The sequence below is a fragment of the Gigantopelta aegis genome, chromosome 8 (genome assembly GCF_016097555.1).
Source record: "Gigantopelta aegis isolate Gae_Host chromosome 8, Gae_host_genome, whole genome shotgun sequence".
Lineage (NCBI taxonomy): Eukaryota > Metazoa > Mollusca > Gastropoda > Neomphalida > Peltospiridae > Gigantopelta > Gigantopelta aegis.
This window is the reverse complement of record NC_054706.1, coordinates 41360247-41383298: the sequence shown is the minus strand read 5'-3', so window position 1 is coordinate 41383298 and position 23052 is coordinate 41360247. Positions and strand designations below refer to the sequence as shown.

The window sequence follows — 23052 nt, the reverse complement described above, 5'->3', positions numbered from 1 at the left end:
GAAGGGATATCACATTGTGAAATATCAGTGACATGACTGGCTAGGCTCACGCCAATTGACAGTCAATTCGCCATAGGCTAATGGAAATATCAGCTGGTGAACAAAATATTTCCCATATTACCAAATTGGCACAAACAAAATCTGACATCTGGAGATAAAGATACTCAAGTCAGTGTTTCTACAAACCCGACTGACGTGATATTTTGTCAAATAAAGTTTTTCGGATTTTTAAAAACTTTTTGTCAAATAATAGTTTTGTGACTTTCTGTCAAATAAAAAAAATTCCGATTTTATTTTCCATGCAGTTATGTTTACAGTGAGTTCAGGTCCAACTTCAGCCACACGTTCGTGTTGTTCGCTGTTCACTGAAAGTAGTCCTAACATCTTATTAATTAAAGACCTTTTCTATGGGCTTTTACACAATTTAGCACACAAGATGTAATTGTGACGAAGAACCTGACCACTTCTGCTGTGTGTATAATCAGTCAAATCCCAAACAAAATAATACTGAGAAGTTTAAATTACACAATGGGTATTTCATTGAATAATCTCTTATGTCAAATCATATATATTGAGTATGCAGTCAAATGACATAGCTTCTATTAGAAACATACTTATCTGCCCTTGATCTGCATGTGCGCTATGCTCCAGTCTCTTGCAACAAAGGCCTTTTGTTACTACTGAATCAGGGAGTAGTCGTTGACTTGTTCTTTAATTTTTTGACATTAATAAAGTTTTCTATTTCTATTATTGTTCGTCAGATTGTGCGCAATCTCCTTTTACAGAAGTGGAAATGTACAGTATTTTTTGTGCTCAACAGAAATACTTATGACGTCTTGGGGAGACCAAGAAAAAGGAGCTCATTGATGACTGACTCGTTAAAAGGGCATCTTAATAAGTTTTGATATTTGCAATTAATATGAATGTACAAACGGAAGTGTACACTAACTTGACTAAATGACTAGTTGCGATTTTCTGTACTGCTAGCTGTATTATTAACTATGACCTATGCAATAGTTAATGAAACTAATGATACAGAAATAAACATCCTCGCCATCACAATTTATGTATCGCGCCGTACGCATGCGGGTGATTTCTGAAATAATCATTCCCATCGCAACTGGTTAGGATACAACTTAACGATACAGTTTCTACTGTCCGACTACGTAATAAAAATAGTTTCGGGAGCAAGCATGACAAATCATACATTATTACATATATTTAATTTAATACTGACGAGTGGTGAAAATACGCAAACAAATTGGAACAGCAAGTCCAGTGTCACTGTCAGACAAGGTGTAACAGACATAGTATAATGGATACAATTTCATATGTAATTTAATAGTTACAATCGACTATCCACCTGCAGTTATTAATATTATGCACAACCATTAAGCATTCCATAGTGTGTGTATATCTGTCATAAATAGGTCTTTGTCTTTGCCATTTTGAAGTGCAAAATCATGGGCATGGCCACAAAACAACCTTCACTTGAAGACTTTGTTTCTAAAGAGGAAGAAACAAAAACATATATGGTAAATGTTAACAACACTGATGAAATCTTGCATTGTATAAAAAACATTGAAAGACGTCTTTCGTGTTTGGAACCTAATAATAATTCCGAACATATTACCGAAGTCCCGCTATCTGCTACAGACAATGGCCGGCATAACGAAAACTTGGGCGACATTCAGAGAGAGTACGAGAGTATTAAAGACTCACTCAGCAAAATTAAACTGCCTAGTGAACTGAGGTTGTTAGAGTCAAAAATGGGCATTAAACGGGTTGATCAACCTCATTTACAAATGCTCACGAAACGCGATATGCAGAGACATGTTTAAAACTCATTTCGTCATTTGATGATCACGTGCTTGTGCTTGTTGCACAGATAAACGTTTTGCAATCTGAATATGCAAGATTAGTGATAAAAGGCCAATTTGATCAAAATACTGCCACATTATTTAAGTGTCTGGAGAAAAATACATCATCTATAACTGGAGATAGCTTACAGAATTTGAAAACAGCAGCAGAAATTTCAGCTACACGTAACCGTCTTTTGGGGGAACAATATCCACCCAAACAGAATTATTCCCACAGACGTACCTCTTCATGGAGAAGCATTTCACGGGGAAGATTTTCTAGCTTCAATAGCCAGAACAGACCGGAACAAGATCGCTTTTTCCCTTACTCTCCACAAGTGTTGGATAAAGATGATCAGTAGTGTGGATACAATAATATGGATTTTCCAGAAACTAATTTACCAGCTTTGAAAGAAATACAGACTTCAGCAACTGTTCTAAATTGGCTTAGAAATGGTGTGGATATTCTATTTCACACTATTCCAAATCCGTTTAAGTACTCTAACCGACAGTTTTCAGTACAAGAACAACATTTTTTACAAAGTAAAATAAGAGTTGGAACATTTAAACATTATTAAACAAGACAATTCTATTCAATATATCTCACCAATTTTGTGTGTTCCGAAGCGAAATAAAAAACTCAAGACTAGTTTTTGATTTGAGACATTTGAATACTCATATTAATACAAAACAGTTCAAATATGAAGATATAAATTTTGTTCTGGACATTGTCGAACCCAAAGACAAAATTATAACCGTTGATATCAAAGGCAGTTTTTATCACATACCTATTTCAAAAAAATTTCAAAAGTATTTAGGTTTTCGTTTTCAGCATTATACGTGCTGCTGTTCGGGTTATCAGTAAGCCCATATTTTTTTGGCAAAACTCTTAAACCTATTGTTTATTATCTAAGAGGTACAGGGCTATGGATATCTGTGCATATAGATGACTTCATACTGGTTGCATCTGAACAAAACATCAGTGGTCAGAGAAATAGTCTGTTAACATTGTTACAAAAACTAGGCATTAGTGTGAATACTGCAAAGGTCGGATTTATCCCCCACATATTCAAAGGAATATATAGGATATATTATTTCTACCGACAACGAAAACGGAGTGTGCATTAAAATTCCAAATAAGCGAATTACTAAACTTAGACATGACATTTCTCTTGTGCTTAAAAACAGAAAAGTAAGTGCACGGAATTTAGCGAGAATAACTGGACAATGCGTGTCTATGGCAAAAGCTATTATACCAGCGAAATTACTTCTTTGAAACCTCTACACTCTTCTAAAGCAGCAATCATCTTGGAAAGACTGTCTTAAGCTATATTCAGTATGTATTTATGATTTGGAATGGTGCTTATCTGGTTTAAAATCATGGAATGGCCAAACAGTACAAAGGAAAGCAATAGATATTCAGGTGACTACAGATGCCTCAACTATAGGTTGGGGTGGACACATGCAAGGTATACAGTTCAAGAATTGTGGATGCCAGATATTCGTTACAAAAATTCAAATTACCGCGAGATGACGGCGGTATATCTAACTCTACGATCTTTCCAAGGTCATCTCAGGGGCAAACATGTTCAAATTTTGACAGACAATATCTCAACAGTAGCAAATATCAATTGTCAAAGGGATCCAAGTCGGGATCTCACGAAAATTGATTCTCTCATCTGGAAGGAAGCATTAAAAAATGATGTGATGTTGACAGCAAAGTATTTAGCACGCAAACAAAATGTCCAAGCCGACTTTCTATCCAGAAGGATAGTGCCGTCAGATTGGGAACTAAACCATGCAATCTTCCAATACTTAGATCAAATATGGGGTCCCTATACCATCGACAGATGTGCATCAGTATCCAATTGCCAGTTATCCATTTACAACAGTTGGTATTTCAACCCAACTACGTCAGGTGTAGATTGCCTAGCACAACAGAACTGGGCAGAGCACAACAACTACATCAATCCACCGTTCTGTATAATACCAAAGATACTCGAAGTGATAAAGAAACAAAAAGCTGTCGGTTTCTTATAACCATTTTTGCACCATATTAAAACAATCTCTGCTGACAGCAGGATACAAGTCGGATCAATACAGAAGCCATAGTTTTAGGATAGGTGCCGCTAGCACTGCGGCTAGTCAGGGGGTGTTGGAAGCGGACATACAGGCTATAGGCAGATGGCATTCGAATGCCTTTAAATGATAATACCTTCCTTCAAGCTACAATAAATCAAGAAGAAAATAATAGTAAGTAGGCAATGCTGGATGCATGGCATCTGCACACCTGAGGGTATAAAACGGGAAACATTTCCTAAAGTTTGCTTTGGGTGCATGGCATTCTTGCAAAATCAGGAGACAATAGCATCTGCTAAAATAGGATACGTAAGGCAAAATGTTAGTCAAGAAATGCATATACTGCGCTGAATGCATGGCATTTTAGTAGTGAATATTTAAGTAAAGATAAGGTTGACCGTGGGTGCATATTGTCAGTGTTGCTTACATTGGATGCATGGCATTCTTGCAGAATAACAAGACTGAGAATATGGATACTCGGATGATAACAAATCAATAAGGCAATAAGAACACACATAATACACTGAATGAAATGCAAAATTGTAGTTACGTAAATCAGACAAGATTGACAGATTAGGATACTTGCATTGGATGCATGGCATTCTTGCATTTAACAGGTTATAGAAGAAGTAATTCATGTAGGTAGGTTAACCCAGTGCTGTCATATAAACTAAATGACCCACGGTGCTCATGTTACATGATTTGTAACACTGTACAGACATTTACTTTGAGGACAGTTTTCAAAGACTAATGCAATACATAATGTTGTAGTGAGGATCTTATACCAGAAGATAATACATTTCATGCAGTCCTAGTCAAAATGCCGCGGGCGAGGGTTGCTAGTTTAGCTATTGCCGGCTGGCAATAGCTTTATCTAGCAAGGTGGCAGATTTTCCCCCACCTGGAATAGTCCATTTTAGTATAATGGATATGTTTTGTATAATACTTTTATTACCACCTATTTGTCAAGTGGTTATTATATATTATGCAATGTTTTATGATGTATAATTTTTTATATGAGACCACCTATGTACAATTTTTGATATGAGACCATCTGACACCTATGATTTAGTTACAAGTTTTCAGGAGATATACTGTCAAATACGGGTGTCAGGTGAATATTACTTATTGTAATAAATTTCGTATTTATGTCGTTTTAATAAAAACAGCCATTTCAAAACAATCTGCTGTTACTGGTTGTTATTTCTATAGATTAAGAACTGAAATTTGCTGGTAATAATCCGCACTTCATAAATATGTTTATACAAATATTTTGATGTAAATAAAACAAGTACTGTTACTAGGTAGATGTTTTTCGGTTAAATTATATATTTAGCTGTTATTACAGCAAAATTTACACTTTATAATGCAATGTATATAGGCCTAATTAATTTGCAGCAAACAAAATATTTAGTCAAACATGCATGCGTGCAGGAAATTGTGTAGAGGAAGTCTAGACTGGATAGTGGTAGGTAGGTAACTAGTTTAATGTGCTTATATACCACTAAGGTTTCGAACACGCCCATCCCGAGTCCAACCTCCTATAAGATCAGGGGCCCAACTCGGGACACTGGCTAGTGGTGTTTTTAGGGGAGGGGTCGGGTCATGTGTCCCTGGAAAATACATTTAAAAAACCATAATATAGCACATGGGGAAGGAGACTGTTCTGATCAGAATATTACATCCTCCTACAAAAATGTTGGGGTTTTTTGTAAATAATTTTAGTTTGGTTTGATGTAAAAATAAAAATAAAAGTGTTTTGGAAATAACAAAACTATACTATTTTTGTGTTTAATTTAGAAAACAATTGGCTCAGAAATAAATAACTTGCAGTAATTCCATAGTGTGAAAAAAAGCATTTTTATTTAACTACAACAACTGTGTTACTGTCACACACAATTCATTAAAACTATAGGTGTGTTTGTATGTTTAAATGAAATTATGATAATTAATGTGAGGCGAGATTGCAGCTTTAAAAAAACCCCACGAAAATTCCCATGCAAGAAAACCAAAACAATCAGAGTGGGTGACAGCTCACTAGATTCATCTCCTATATATGACATGTGGTCAATTATAACAAAACACAATTTCAGCAACTTAATTTTTACATGTATCATTCTTTATTTTTAAACCATAGGTAGGCATTTATGATGCCAGGGGTTGGCATGCATAAATCTGAGCTGAAGATTCACAAATAACTGTGGTCATCAGACATGCTTGCTGTTAGCGGAATCAGACCTGTCAACCTTTAGTCAAGAGAAAGCAGGAGGTGTGTGTTGAAAAAGCAGGAGATTTGGTCAAAAAGCAGGAGATTTTTTAAATTCACACAATTTAACCCAAAATCGCAAGATTTAAAAAAAACATTATTACAATAAGTTATATGAATACTTTATAATGTCATATATACTTCTTAACTTTAGATCTTGGCATTAAAAAAAAAAAAAAAAAATTATTATTATTATTATTTTATTTTTTTTAAGTTTAAATATTATTATGATTTAATACATATTTAAAAAAAAAAAAATATTTTATCCAAAAATGTTAAGAACATGAACAAGAAATAAATTTTTTAATTAGTACATTTACGGTATTACACTTACAGCCTTACAGGTTGCGTTACATTATCATTTGTGGTTAGTGTACCTAAGTACCAAAGACAAATTTATATAAATCTTATAAATTAATATTCAGTTTTTACCATAATGAGGAACGGTGGCGTGGTACTGATTTAAAATCATTATAATGATGCAATAAACATTGTATTTTCATTAATCATAAGTAAAACCTCATTACGGATCGTGTGAAATATACCGGAATAATACCCATTTCCGTGAGTAACTTTATGTCAATGTCAAACAACATTTTTTAATTGTACAAAAATAATTTCTTGAAGTGTACCCTTATAACCAACATTTTACCGCACAAACATACAAAATTAACTGACACAAGTATGTTTATACAGCTAATTGGTCTTTTCGTTGTCTTGCTGTGACATGTGATTTTAACATGCATCGTGTGTATCGCTGTCAACTCAGATTTGTCATAGTTGCATTATGTAATCCAGTGGGAAGACATTTTACAATTCAGAGGTGTTATTAAAAGTAAAGTTTGTTTTATTTAACGACGCCACTAGAGCACATTGATTTTTAATCTTATCATCGGCTATTGGAACTAAATTGGATAGTTTTTTTTTTTTATATGGCAACACTGAATGTCAATACACAGCCTGTTTAATTAGCGGCAACACGCTTCGTAGCCATTACGATGACAACAAACATTATAATAACACATCATTTTATAAACTCCATGTGCTTTTTTAACAATATAAATAGGCTATCCCACAATTCTCACTTCGGCAAAGGTTAAACAGTCGGGACAATTCGGCCTGTTACATTCTCGGAAACCGAAAGTAGTCGACATTTTCCGAATGAGAAAAAAAGGCAGTTACTTCCCTTCTGTTATTTTGACAAAAGAGGATCGATTTTTTTTTTATGCTTACAAAAATGTCATTTAACAGGAGAAACTGTCTCCCGCACAGGTGAAAGGAGATTTGATCAAATACCGGGAGACTCCCGCGGAATCCGGGAGGGTTGACAGGTCTGAGCGGAATGCGCCGGAACTGGAGAGTGGTTAGGGGACATAACTCTGCCCAATGTTTCTCGCTAGTTTCTAATAGAGGCTATATTGGTAACAATTGTTAGTGAAAGAGGATTTTGTTCAAATCAGGAAACAATGGAATAAAATGAGTTTTCAGCAAAAAGCATAACTTAGGTGTTCATTGCAACAAAACAGCATTGCATATGAAAATCGTTTTTGCATGTACACTGCCTGCTCTCATCTCCCTATAAGACAAACCGTTTTTAGTTTTTTCTGTCTTTGTTTTTATATTCTATGATAAGTAATGTTTAAAAAAATGCTGTTTTATTGCAAAAAAAACCAAAACAAGTTGAGTTTATTGTGGGAAAACACATTTTATTAAGTTTTTTTCCTGACTTGAACAATATCTTTTTTTCAGTTTTTCAGTTACCAATATGTCATTTGTCTCCATGCGAAATAACCATTGCGTTTTTTATTTGTTTCTTATAACAAGAATGAACAACTAATATTAATAAAAGATCACTACTAAAGGCTAGGAAGTTAGAATGAAAGGAACATAAACAACAAAAATAGTAAACACTGTTTCTTATCTTCAGGTTAATAAATTTTGGAATGGCTGTAGTCAAAGATTGCAAATACGATAGAAGGGTATGTTTTGGTTGAGCAAATTAAAATGGGGAAAACTTGGAGTGTTTTCTCTTTTATAGATACATCACCTATCCTCAAACTAGTGCATATTCCCCTAAGGATAGTAGTCTGGTTCAAACATTCCATCAGCCAATGAGATGGCCTAAGATTCTTCTGCTGCACACCCCTTCTTATGCCGGTCATGTGACTGTAACTTCCTTCTTTTCCCTGAACGGATCACAGAGAGAACTGGAAGCAGGGAGGCTCGAGTGGGAATAAATCCTTGAGGACAGGTGATGTATCTATAAAAGAGAAAACATTCCCAAGTTTTCTCTATTTCTTTTCAACATCACCTGACCCCAAACTAGTGCAGCATTCAACAGATGGTGGTGGGTTCCGTACTCCGAAGATGTACACATCTTCTCCCCATGGACCGGTAGGAATCCGACACAGTGGAAGAAAAAGGCCAGCCTTGGTTAGCCCATCCCCCATGGGATGCCCAGAACAGACCAAACCCGTGCTGTTAGTATTAACAGTGGTGATGGCAATGGTGGCATCTGTCAGTGGTGTGGAGGAATGAACCCGCATAGTATGTATGGACTTGCAATTTTGTCCTCCAACAAATGGGTTCTGACAGGGTGGGTAAGCGTAGCCACCAGGGTAGGACATCTCCCACGCCATTCATGTGTTAGAAACAACAACAACAATATTATGGATGCATCCATCAGAACATTGAACTAAAACATCCCCTAGTGGAAACACTTTGTCAGTGTGCAGTGCAGTAGAATGACTAGTGTTATCCTGACAAAAGTCCTGTCACCAACCAGTGCGTAAACTTCGGAATGGTGCAAAAACAAATTGTCAAAGTCAAGTCCTTAACTGTTGATTCGTTGGACATCTCGGGGTGCAGTCCGGAATGTGACAGATATCAGCAGCAACAAGGACAACCAGTGTTAACCAGAGCTTGTGCTGTGACCACAGGACCCAGATGATGGAATCCCTGGACATCTTCGTTGGATACATCTCGCAGATAGTAGGTGGCGAAAATGGAGTCAGTGAGCCAAAAACACCCTGTTAAGATACTGTTAACAGGATGTTGCAGTGCAGCGACATCATGACGGCAAGTGCACGTAGTTCATGTAGATTAAATGCAATGGTGTAGGGAATCCCTCAGCTTGGTAAAAGCACATGATCGTAGACCGAATCCAGGTAGACACTGTATTCTTAGTGATGTCTTTCATATGACTGGTTACATGAGATAAACAGACGCTTTCGACGTTGACAAAAAGACTTAGTTCTCTCAATGAAATGCTTGAGGGCTTGGACAGGATACAAAGACAAGTCCTCCACATCGTGTGGACCCACGAAGGAAGAGAGTGCTTGGATAGAATAGGTGCGAGCCTTGATCAGCAAGTTGACTCTTAGCCACAACGTTCTTCAGAAGGCCCAGTGTAACCGAAGTGATGTATCTGTGGAACCGCACCATGTCCAGGTCCAGGGCATGTATCTCTGGCATTCTTGCCGCTGTAGCGAACTCCAGCAGGAACACGGTCTTTCTTGTCAAAACTTCTAAGGACGTCTCAGTTATGGGCTCGTAAGGTGCTTTGGACAAGGCCCTCAGAACAAGATTCAGGTCCCATTTCGCTAGACGAAAATGTTGGACCTGGTCATCGTGTTTGAAACTCTTGATCATAGTGTGAATCTCAGGCACTGTTGCCAACTTGGTACCAGTTGCTGAGTCACGAACCATCGCAATGACCGAGACGTAGCCGGCTATGATGGAACCCTTGAGTTTCAATATTGACCGGAAATACAGCAAAAAGTATAATTTCTCCACACAAAATCGTCTGAAGTTTCAGTTTTTGCCTGTTTCCACTAAAATGTTTAAAGGGAGGGTAAATTCAAATAAGAGCCTTATGTGTTGGAAAGATGCATACCCAAACCACCCACACATACTGACACTTTAACAAATAAAAAACACGTAATTTTAGAATTAATAAAAAACCATAATTATTCCTTCTAACTGGGGGCAGCCATTTTGTTTTGTTTTTGTGACGTCCGGTGGTATAGCTTGGGGCGAAGTGATGTCAGCTCCGTCCAACCCCTCTTAAGCAGTGTAAACAAATGCTTTAATTTACGATAAGGCACTTCGCTTTCATCAACCTGACTTGTAAAACAACATAAATGACTTGATAGTATAATAAACTATTTAACTACATATATTTCAATTTGCATCAATAGAACGAAATGGAGTTATAGTATTTTTCTCTTTAAAAAAAAATCCAAAGAAAAAATGCTTAAAGTAGGGTGCATTCGAACAAAAACGACCACTCACGATACCCAAGTGATAATTTTCTTTTCTTTGGGACTACGTAATTTGTCAGTTTTGTGATTTTAGATGAGAAAGTCTACTTAATCAAGGGTTTTACAGAATTACTTACAGTAATAAAGTGATAATGTCCATTACAATTTGAGGGGTGTCTGCGCGACTAACAGACAATACCTTATGATCTTAATAAAAGAGGCACGTCTTTTTAGTGTGTCTAGACACAGTGTCTGGGGACCGTCTAAATATACACCTGCCAATCAGGAACCACAGGCATAGGCCACGGAAAGAAAAGACCAATTAACCAAGAACACACTCCGATTATTATTTCAGTACGTGGGTTAATTTATGTATATATATTATAATATTTTTCAATAAAAATAAGCCACCATTGTCAAAGTGTTGAAATAACTGTATTATGTTGCCGGCTTACTGTGATGGATATTAATACTGAACATCGCAATGCATTTGCAAAAAATCAGGTATGTTTTGCTTCTTCAGTTCGAAGACTAATTCCTGACGTGACACATTAGGTATTACGTAACCACCAGCTCGCCAGAGGGCGTATTCACTGGGATGGTACAAAATGGCTGCGCCCATTGTATATAATAGCCGTCACATTTAACCGTTTTATTAATTAACTATACTATTATACTTGTTGGTATTAAACAATAATGTGCGTTATATATCGTTGAATATGCAACAAAAATCAAGCCAAAAGAAGTGTGGTAGTGGGTTGAAAACAGTTAAGTGTTTGCCTTCAATCCATCAAATCATGTTGGGGGTTTTTGGGGGTTTTTTTGGGGTTGTTGGGGTTTTTTGGGGGGTTTTGGGGTTTTTTTTTTTTAAAACTTGTTTTAAAATAACCCATCAATTCCCCACCCCCAACAATTTCATAATTCGCGCCATGTTGGTGCTGTTGTTAAATGCGTCGTGTTAAATGCTTGTTGTGATTTCTGCTTGTGAAATACCTAAGCTAAGAATGCTGACTTCACAGTATGTTCATTTATGACAAAAAAAAAACAAAAAAAAATTAATAATAATAATAAAATAAAATTTTACGTTTTTTTAAAATCCAGCTAACTTATTAAATGTCACCTCACAGTTTTACAAATATATATCTAGCATTATCTAACAAATATGATTATTGTAAACTAATTCAGTGTACGTGTAACTGCAATTTGTCTAAATACTGCATGTTCATTTCCCGCGATCGCGATCTGCATGCGTGCTCACGACCATAGGTACAAAATTAACAAAGACAAAGGAAATAATCGAAACTGCAGTTAGGTATTCATTGATGCAAACAATTATTGCTTTTCTACAAATTTACATCAAGATTTACTTCTGTGTAATTGTATTGTTTAATGTCAGCTGAAGCGTAACGTATATTACGCCGAGAGCTTTCCTCAGTTCAGCCAACGAACGTTCTTCCTAACATTCACGAACTATTTTATTGGTGTCCATTTGGTTTAACATGAAGCGCACAAACCAGTGTAGCGAACGTTTTGTTTTCGCTCGGTCTGGCTGAACACAGCCCTTGGGATAGCCGACATGTCTTTTGGCCCTGAACTGGCATGTGTATTCAAATTGACATGCATTGTCGGTTTGTTTTTATTACTTTGGTTAAAAGACTTTACAAAATTAAAATAGCAAGTTACATATCTTCCAGACATTAAATCACCGTCACATTGCTGTCGTACATGTCGAATGCATGCCGTTAAAATTAATAACCTTGATTATTAAAATTAGCAAACATCATAAGGCATACGCGGTATTCTGGATAACACCGTTTCTCGTTACCGGTCGCGAGATCGCTATTATGCTAATTGAATATTTGGTATTATTATGTTTGAGGTGTCGAATAGATTATGTAACCGTTTGTTCACATCAGAAGATAGAAAATGGCTCAGCCCAAATTTTAGCCACTTGCAAATTTTATTAGCCATTTTTTTGTAAAAATAATTCTTAATTAGCTGATGGCTAAATTGGTTATCGACAACGCGAGCCCTGGATGTTTTCAGTATGTGTTTTGGGAAGGGGGTGTTAGGATAGAAATTACTGAATTAACTGTACTATTAAAAAGTGCTTCACCTATTGTTTATTGAGTTAAATAGTACAGTTGATTCTGTCAATGGGCATCTTCTTTGATCGGCCTTGAAGCTTGATTGCTCGGCACGGGAATCCCGTTACGTGTAAGCGCCTTCCTGACAGATTAGCCGTCCCAGTAGATGTGGTAAAATTACCAAACACCGATTGTTAGCAGACGACTGGTCCATTGTTAAGTAGTTAGGAAGTGTTTTACCTGTCATAGTAATTAGGTGTGCTTGGTATACTGGTACACAAGTTGTTTGCAAGAGGTAGTCGACTGCCACGCTCGTACTAACACGTAGCGGCAATTGATTTAAGGTGCTTCCACGCCGTCAAAGCACTTATTTTACAGACCAAGGCGTGTCGGGCCGCTATGCCTAATGGCCCTGGGGAAATCCCTGCATATACGAAATTAGTTTAGTGCAGACTTCACAGAACATAACCCGACGTCACGCCAGTTGACATACTGGAGAAAACTTAAGGTGTTTTCTCTTTTATGGATACATTGCTGGTAGTCTGGTCCGAACATCCCAACAGCTAATGGGATGGCCTAAATTATTCTATACTGCATGCTCCCTCTAGTACTGGTCACATGACTGTAACTTCCTTCTTTTTCCCTGAGCGCATCGAATGGAGAACAGGAATTGGGGAGGCTCCAGTGGGAATCGATCATTGAGGACAGGCAATGTATCCATAAAAGAGAAAACACCTCAAGTTTTCTCCATTTTTTTTCAACATTACCTGTCCTCAAACAAATGTAGCATTCAACAGACAGTGATGGGCTCCTTACTCCGAAGATGCACCTGTCTTCTCCCCAAGGACTGGAAAGAGTCTGACACAGTGGAAGAATAGGCCGACCATGGTAATCCCCCCTCCATGGGATGCCCGTCACAGACCAATCCAGGTGGTGTTAGTAACAACAACCATTATGGTGACATTCGTAAGTAATGGCATGCACGACCCTCAGGTACTGAAGCGGACCTGTGGCTGGTAAGCCATATCTCAAGCAGGTTCTGATAGGCTGGGAAGGCATAGCCACTAGGGAATGCAGGTGTTAGGTAACCTCCCAATACATTGGAGTGTTAATAAAAAATATCAACAACATTATGGGTGCATCCATCAGAACACTGAACTAAACAGGCCCCTGTATTTTCTTTCTAGTACGCCAAAGATCTGTTAGTTCAATTAAGGAAACATTACACCAATCTGCAGTGCAAAAGGGTAATGTTATCCGGACAATTGTCCTGTCACCAAACCAGTGCGTGAACTTCAGAATGGTGCAGTAACAATGTCAAGGCGAGTCCTTAGCTGGCAATTTGTTGGACATCTCGAGGTGCAGGCCATGAATCTGATAGAACAGGACAGCCAGTGTTAACCAGAGCTTGCGCTGCGCCAACAGAACCCAGATGATAGAATCCCTCAACATCTTCGTTGGATACATCTCGCAGATAGTAGTTGGCAAAGATCGAGTGACTGGCCTATAAACATCCTGTTCAGATACTAAAAACAGTATTGGTAACAGGTGTGTTGCCGTCCAGCGACATCGTGGCAGCAAGTGCACATAGGTCAGGTGGGTTAGCTGCTGACACTGAAGGTAATCCCTCAACATGGGAAGAGCACAGGATTGTAGACAGAATCCAGGTAGACACCATGTTCTTAGCGAGGTCATTCATGTGGCTCTGGTTGCATGAGAAGAACAGTCGCTTTCGACAGTGTCGAAAAGACCTCGTTCTCTCAATGTAGTGCTTGAGGGCTCAAACAGGACATAATGACAAGTCCTCGGCGCTTGATCAGGAGACTGGACTTGAACCGCACCGTGTCCATCTCCAGAGCATGAATCTCTGACACTCTCGCAGCCGTAGCGAAGCCCAGCAAGAACACTGTCTTCCTTGTCAAAACATCTAAGGATGCCTCAGCTATGGGGCTTGTAAGGTGCTTTGGACAAGGCCCTCAGAATAAGGATCAGGTCCCATTTCCGTGGACGAAAAGTTGGACCTGGTCAGCATGTTTTGAAACCCATGTCCATCGTGCGAAGCTCAGGCAGCGTTGCCAGCTTGGTACCAGTGGCTGAGTCACAAATCGTCAGCTATGGTGGAGGCCCTTGAGTTTCAACGATGACCAGAGCAAGAAGTCTGCGAACTTCTCCACTCGAATAGTCTGAGGTGAAAGCACAACCACCAGACATTCTATGCAGCAGCAATGGATGCCTGTAGCACCGCCATGGTCGTAGAAGTGAAATTGCATTTCAAACCCTCGGAAATAAGATCCATGCATGAAGTTTAACCTTCTGACTACTGCAGGCGAGATATCTCGCCCGATGCCACGCCAGTCGACATACTGTACACTGTACACAGTGCATTCCCCAATTCATATTTCCCGCTGTTTTGCACACAACACTCACCGGAAAGACTTGTATAACAGGAAACAGAAGACAACTCAGCTTCCTGTATCTTTCGGTTTTTGTTTTTGTTTTGAAAATAGCTTTTCAGCATGTATTTTCGCTTGACAACAATGGCGGCAAAAGGTGCAAAAAAATGGGGGGGGGGGGGGGGGGGGGGGGGCACATATATATATAAAAATACATGTATAAATATATAAAAAACATTGCTGCTCACACATGCCCCCCCCCCCCCCCCCCTGCATCCTACGCTAGTGGTTTAGAATAAAGTTACTGTACCTATTAAAAAAAGTATATAATTGTTTCTACTAAAACCACATAAGTTATAAAAAATAATCCATGTTACTAAGATATTACAACAATTAACAGCATTTATTTGCTTATGAATGGGAACTCCTCCCCCCATCCACCTCAAAAAACAAAAAGAGAAAAGAAACCAGAGCTCTTATTAGCATAATGTGTTTTGAAAATAGCTTTTCAGCATGTATTAAGGTTTAAGGTTTAGTGTTGTAGATTTTTAAAAATATAATTTAAAATTATTTAAGTGAATATATGGGAGTAACAATTATAAACTTGTACCTACTCAACGTGGTTTTTGTCAAAAAGTAATCCAGTAGTTTAAAGGTTAATTACACTAGATAAGCATCTTACTGAGAATCTTGATAAGTCTTATGTAAAGGTCTATAGTTAAGCTGCTAATTAAAAATAAATAAGAGTACCGGTGATGTACATGATACGCTCATCAAGAGTTTGATGGAAAACCATATCTATATTAAAGAATATGTTATGGGTATGATTAAAGTCTAATTATGTGAAATTTTTGCAATGGGATGGATGAGCAGTTTGTTTTGGACCAACCACCATTCCAAGTTGTTCCTACATGTGATTTGATGGTCCTGTATGCATCTGTATGCAAGATATGATCTTGACAAGGATTATGTGCAGTATACCATGAAACGTAGGTCACAGTAACCTAATAATAGTATGCGACACACCGCCATCCCAAGTTGTTCCTACATGTGAGGCCTGATGGTCCTGCATGCATCTGTAAGCAAGATATGGTCCGGACATGGATTTACTGTTATGTACAGTAGACCGTGAAAAGTAGATCACAGTGACCTAGCAATAGTACGCGACACACCGCCATCCCAAGTTGTTCCTACATGTGGGGTCTGATGGTCTTGTATGCATCTGTATTCAAGATATGGTCCGGCAAGAAAAGGTTAAAAGACGGACATATGGACGGATGGACAACGCCATACCATAATACTACCATAATACTTGATGGGCATATAATAAGAAAAAGTTAACAGACGGATGGACGGACAATGCCATACCATAATACAACCCATCATAGATGGGCGTATAATAAGAAAAAGTTAACAGATGGACGGACGGACAACACCATTCCATAATACGATCCATCATAGATGGGTGTATAAAAAGGGTTGTGAGGAAAAGCAGGAGGGCCAAAAAACAATGTTCAACCAATTTTCTTTGACATCCTCAAATAATTCCTTGTTTTTTTTAAGCCTGGAAAATGACATTTGTAACTTTCCACTTTAAATAATAGTATTCAGTATTTGTTGCGATCACTGTGGCTAAAACATTTGAAATTTGGCTAATTAAAAAAAAAGAGCTAGAATGAGCCCAGACTGGCTATTACCTGGTAGATAGGTTGCTCCATCATAAGCTCGAGACATTTTTGGGTTGGCATCAAGGGTCTTTATGTGGTCCTCAGTGAAGGTTGGATTCAGCACATACTAAAAAGTAAAGGAAAACAGTCAAAATGAGATTGATAATTTATATATAAGGTAAATTTGAATTGTTTTGCACTATACCATTTGAAATTGAGGGCAACATGATGTACAGGTACATGTTTTTGTATGTTTTTATAATTAAGCGGACATCCATAGCACCAAGCAAAATGTAGGACAAAAGTAGGAAACTAGAACGAAAGAGTAGGACAAAAGTAGGACGTAGTAACATTATTCATGCTCATACTGGGTAAACAAATGTGTTAAATCCAAAAAGTGGTATTACTGACAAAATATTTTAAAATGTTTTGACGTGGTGCTCAGTTTCATTTTGTACCTGTATTTTTATTATATCCAAAATAATAATTAATATGAATCTTATGTAATGTTCTGCAGTTAGTTGAATTGTTATACACTGTATTAATCCAAATACGATATGTACAGTAATGTTGATGCACCTTGCATCACACTAAATCAGATTTATTTAATTTCCCATAATATATTATAGAAGTGATGCATGTATACACATTGTACATTGTAATGGTAATCATTGGAAAAAAATGTTAGCTATTGAGTATTTGAAGCAATCATAAAAAGAACAATTTATAAATTATACTGAATTTGAAAATTGTTTCTAGCCCTTATTTTTCAGACATTAGTTATTACAGTTACACAAACTTAATACAAAATATCATTTAACTACAAATTTGACTAAAACAGAAAGAATATTAATGCAAAATACCTAAAATAATGTAAACAGCTGGAAGTAGTGCTATCTTGTATGGCAGCAAATTAGCAATGTAACATTCATGATAACATCATGACTGACTGCAGTGCTACAAAGACTTTGTTCACTATAGGTTAAAATAATGTTTCACAGCACCACATTTTGTCCCGGTCTTTTAATGTAAAATGAGGTGGAAAATTATAAATATTGTGAAATTATAAAGAATGATGTGGACATTTTGCGGATCAAATTAATGTTGAAGTGTTAAAGACTGTCAAAAACGACATAGAAAATTACTAAATTTTATTAGTGATGTGTGAGGCAAAAATACACAAAAACTATTCAAAACTGGGTCAATGTAGTAATACAGCTCCATCTCAGTACTAAAGGAGCACACTACTTAGACATGGCAAAAGTAACATTTGAGTGCCAAAAATAAGAAAAAATAGGACAAAGACCAAAAAGTAGGAAAAAGTCGGAAAAGTAGGATCATTGAACAGCCTGCCATCCCAAGGGGAATATGCCATTGTTTGAGGTCGGGTTAAGTAAAAAAAGCAATTAATTCTAGCTGGTTTTATAATTCTGTTTTTAATAATAAGTTATCAAAAGGGAATCCCAATAAAACAAAATTAAATCAGCCTCTATATAATTTTCAAACTGATTTGGAATTCATATCAACAATAAACTTAAAAATGTATAACTTGAAAAACGTGCTAAGTTTTCTTTGCTTTTCCACCATTATGCAACAGGCAGATGTTTTGGCTGCTTGACCGATTGATGACATCACCGATTCCAAGTGTGTTGTCATGCCTAAAAGTATAAATTTAGGTGCATGTCCCGGTCCAACAAAACATGTCGTAATTTGTACGTACAACTAACAGATTTCGGAGCTCAAGACTGAGGTCATTTATTTGTTGCATATTTGTTCTAGTCATACATTGCAACTTTATCGAGAACTTTGAGCTCTGTGATATCAACATATTTGTTAGGTTACAGGTCAAATGTAAGTTAAAACAATTGTATACTATGTAAATTATATAAACTGGTATACTATGATGTCTTCGAGTGAGGAGTCCATAATCTCGTAGTTATCAGGCAGACAGTAGAACTTCTGAGTTTGCAGGTTGAGAAACACATGGTGTCCCTCGAACACACTGTGTGTGTAAGCATGGGTGTTAGGTCCTCGGCCTGCAAAATAATCAAAATTATAATCGGACAACAACAACAACAAAAATAATATTAATATTAATAACCAACTTAAAATATAATATTTTTATGATGTACAGGCTTTTTGCAATATAAACACTTTTCTCAATAACAACTACACATAATTCTAAGTCAAATTAAAGTCTATTAAAGGTTTTTTTTCTTTTAACTGGTTGCAGAAATTCTAAATAAGAAACACAGCGATTCTACATTTTTTATAAAATCAACTAGCCATGGGATCAGTCATTTTTAATGTTTACAAACCACAATTAAAAATCCACTAGCCCTACTTTACTTTAAGTAAATACAGTTTTACTAATAGTAATAATCAGATGTCACCTAAAGAGGGAGATAGAGCTTAAAACACTAAGATTGGGGGTGGGATGTGGGTGGGTGGGAGTGTGGGCAGGATATTCATATTTACAAAACAGACTTAAATGCAGCCAGCATTTGACAACTTTTTTTTCACTAGCTTTTGGGCATGGTAATAGTAGCTACATGTATTTACTAGCCTAACATTGAAATCACTAGCCAAGGGAGTGGTGCTACCATAATCTAGAAGCCCTGTTTAACGGTATCAGGGCATTCCCCCCTCACCCGGTCATTTCCCCTCAGTCATTATCCCACTATTATTAGTGGTAAAATTAAGTTCTCCATGATGTGTGTATCTAGAACATAATATTTTTACACTAATTGCTTAGGGTGATTTTACAATTTAGCATCCTTGATGGTTTCTTTAATGTAGTTCCTTACTTGTTAAACAAATTAAAAGGATTAACAAGTAACATATCGCAACTTTAAACATCGCTTTTTAGTAGATATTATCAAAAGTGCTAATCTAATCTTGTTCAATGTAATTCATTTCAACTTATTTTCGTGCTTATATCCAATTAATGTTCAAGCATGCTGTCCTGGGCACACACCTCAGCTATCTGGGCTGTCTGTCCAGGACAGTGTGTTAGTTGTTAGTTGTTTAGTAAGAGAAGAAGGTGTAGTGGTCTTACACCTACCCATTCAACCCTTAAGAACTCACTCTGGGATGGAGCCAGTACCAGGCTGCGAACCCTGTACCTACCAGCCTGTAGTCTGATGGCTTAACCACGACGCCACCAAGGCCGCTAGTGTAATTCAGCTGAATTCCTTAACTGGCAATTGTATTTTAAGAGGTTTAGAAAGTAACTTTTCTACTTCAAAGGTTCTCTATTACTGTATTACTACTTCAATTTTTGTATTAACATTGAGCTATACGGCTCATCTGTATAAACAAGATTACAAATACAATACATGTACAGGAAAAACAAAACACAAGCAAACAATACATAAACATACATATAAAAGTGACTGCTGCTGCATATAACAATAGTAGGCCTTTATATATTGTTTTCTTAAATTGGAATATAAAGGACATTTTAAAATATAATGAAATTCATCATATATCAAAACTGGGTGGGGGGGGGGGATTTACTGGGGGGTATACTAGGGGGAAAATAGTAGGGAGGAAATTCCCTTGAATCCTGTTTAACATGTACCAGATATTTAATATGTAAATTTCAGTGTTTACAATCAGTTAACTAAATGATTTAATTGTAGATGTATATATGAGTATAGTTAAACTGTAGCTTCATGGTATAAGATACATCTTACCTTGGAAGTATTTCCCACAAACAAGACACGCATATACATTGATATGTGATAGAGATACTGAACACAGCTTTTCAAAATCAAAGTCCAAGACAGATCTGTTAACAAATATAAACAATGTAGATGGATTTATATGAACATATTTGTACCCTTTCTGAAGTATCTAGATATGAACTTGTCTTAACAATAAACAAATAAGATTCATTTTTTTAACCACATCTCATCAGCCAGTATATATACTGAACTCCTCTGGCAATGCACCTGCCAATTTTGAGATGTTATTGCTATCACATGTGTGATAAAACACATCATAACCCTAACCCATGAATACAATTTTGGGGTTACCAGAATCAATTAAATCCAAAAATCAGTCAAATGTATTATTATTACAAATCTCACTGGTGTGACTTCAGTGGAGTTCTGTATATAGACAAACAGGTTATTATTAGAAAGGTAAAACATCACAAACTTTCAAGTAACTTATTACCAACTTTTTTTTTTACCTTATAAGTTCTACCTCGCTCTCCTGCCAAAAAAAAATATATACCATACACATACAGAGCTCATGCGAACATATTTTTCATCAAACAAAACTGTTTTGAAATTCATTCATTCTTTCTGCAGTAAAATTATGGAACACTACAAATGTACATTGAATTTTTTTTTTTTTTAAGAATTAAAAATAACTTTCCTACCCAGCTAGTATTAATATACTTAACAAGTTGATCTAAGCTTGACCTAGATGTGACAGTGCCATCTGGTGGATAATTTTCAAACTAATCAATTTTTTTGTCCTTTTTGTAGATAATATAACGGTAAAGACAATAAAATGAAAAATAATGTTCTACCTCGTTCTCCTGCAAAAAAAAAATATATATATATACCATACACATACAGAGGTCCTGCAAACATATTTTTATCAAACAAAACTGTTTTGAAATTCATTCATTCTTTCTGCAGTAAAATTATGGAACACTACAAATGTACATGTCTGATGTTAAGACATTCTTTGAATTGCAAAAATATATATAGTGTTTAAACCAAAAAGTTTGCCTTTCTGGTATTATTCAAGGAAAGATAATAAACACAAATACATGTCTATTAGAATATTGCTATAAGGGATATTTTCACAAGAAGGGGTAAATAATGGTAAAGACTTTTTAAAAATATAAAATGTTGTCTTTCATGTTGTTAATAGTAAAATCTAAAGCAGATATGTTCGGTGGTGCATAGTTTGAAGCAGCAAAACGAGATGTATAAAATTTTTTAATACATGTACATAAAAATATTTTTATGCTTCTGTTTTTACCTTTCATCTAAAGCATAATAGTAAACAAATGTCTTTACCATTATGTCTTGACTGTTAATTTATTAATAGCAAAGAAAATTAATAATGGTAAATACATTTATAAATGTATATAGCTATCTATCATTGTTACTATTACAGGCATATGTGAGATGTAATGCTAGAATGGATGATTGTAAAAAAGTGTCAAATCTGTCTTTTCCATTATTCAACATAGATAATGGTAAAGACAAAAATTATAACGGTAAAGACACATGACATGGTATTTGTGCCACCTGCAATGTACTTCAGTAATGCAATCATGCAAATGGCTTTTAAAAACAGACTGACTTAATGAAAAAATATAAATGATGGGTTTCTCATGCTTCTATATTTTATTAAAGGTCTACATTTATCAAAATCGTAATTTACTATTGTTTGGCATCAACGTATACCTTTTACAATATATATGAAGTATCAATAAAATAAATTTTAAAAAATTTACCAGTTTTTAATATATTCGCAATAAAAAGTCGCATTTTCCCCCATCACTTGCCAAAAAGCTTCTGAACTCTGAGAGTTCAGTCACGTGACCTCGTGACGCAAAAACAGGCATAACATTAAAGGCGATTCGCAGCCTTTCAGACATTTTACATGGAAGTGGAACACGTGCATTTTTAAAACGTGAAAATCTTATTCTATTTAATTGAATTGTATGTTTGGAATATTATTTTGAAGATATCTTTCAAATGTGAAACATGGTAAACCATTGTTCGGTGTATGGATGTACAAAAGCTGCAGTTAAAGGCAAAAGATGTTTGCATATTTTTCCGAAAGACAAACCGACATTGTTTGCACGGAAGCAGTTCTTAAAACGAACACGTGCGTATTGCAAAGGACTGTCAAGATGGGATTCGATTTGCAATGACCACTTCACACCTGGGGATTACGACAATTATCTAAGATGGTCGATGGGAATGGCACCAAAACGTTTGTTAAAGAACTTGTTTGTTCCATGCCTGTATCCCCCTTATTCAACATGATGCATTTATATATGTTAAAAAAATAAATGTAGGAAAAATATTTTTTTGAAAAAAATATCTAATTTTTCATGTTCGGGCTGTACATAACGATATCCCGAACATCACCCAAAGACAAAAACATATAGGCCTACCGAATGTTGATGCTATTTTTTCTAAAAAATATTTTTCCTACATTTATTGTTTTAACATATACAGTCAGACCTCGTTACAACGACCGTCATTACTGTGACATTTACACCATCCGACCACAAATTGTCGGGAACAAAAGTACATCAGTGTTATTCTGTTCATTAAAACGGAATTCACACCTTCCGACACCGACAGAGCAAATTAGGAACAAACGTGCATCCGACGTCTAAAAACACCTCTTTACAATGACATTACATAATCAGATACCATAGCATATTGGCAGTACA

General features: G+C 36.3%; 1 protein-coding gene across 1 annotated transcript in view; it reads right to left on the bottom strand.

The window, feature by feature from the left end:
• LOC121379664 (U4/U6.U5 tri-snRNP-associated protein 2-like) overlaps positions 1-23052 on the bottom strand; it is a 92548-nt gene that overhangs the window by 51536 nt on the left and 17960 nt on the right. Inside the window, exons 3-5 of the mRNA XM_041508314.1 lie at positions 20312-20406; positions 18513-18649; positions 16644-16740 (exon numbers count right to left, since the gene is read on the bottom strand). Coding sequence (XP_041364248.1) covers positions 16644-16740; positions 18513-18649; positions 20312-20406 — 329 coding nt within the window. The remainder of the gene's footprint in view (positions 1-16643; positions 16741-18512; positions 18650-20311; positions 20407-23052) is intronic.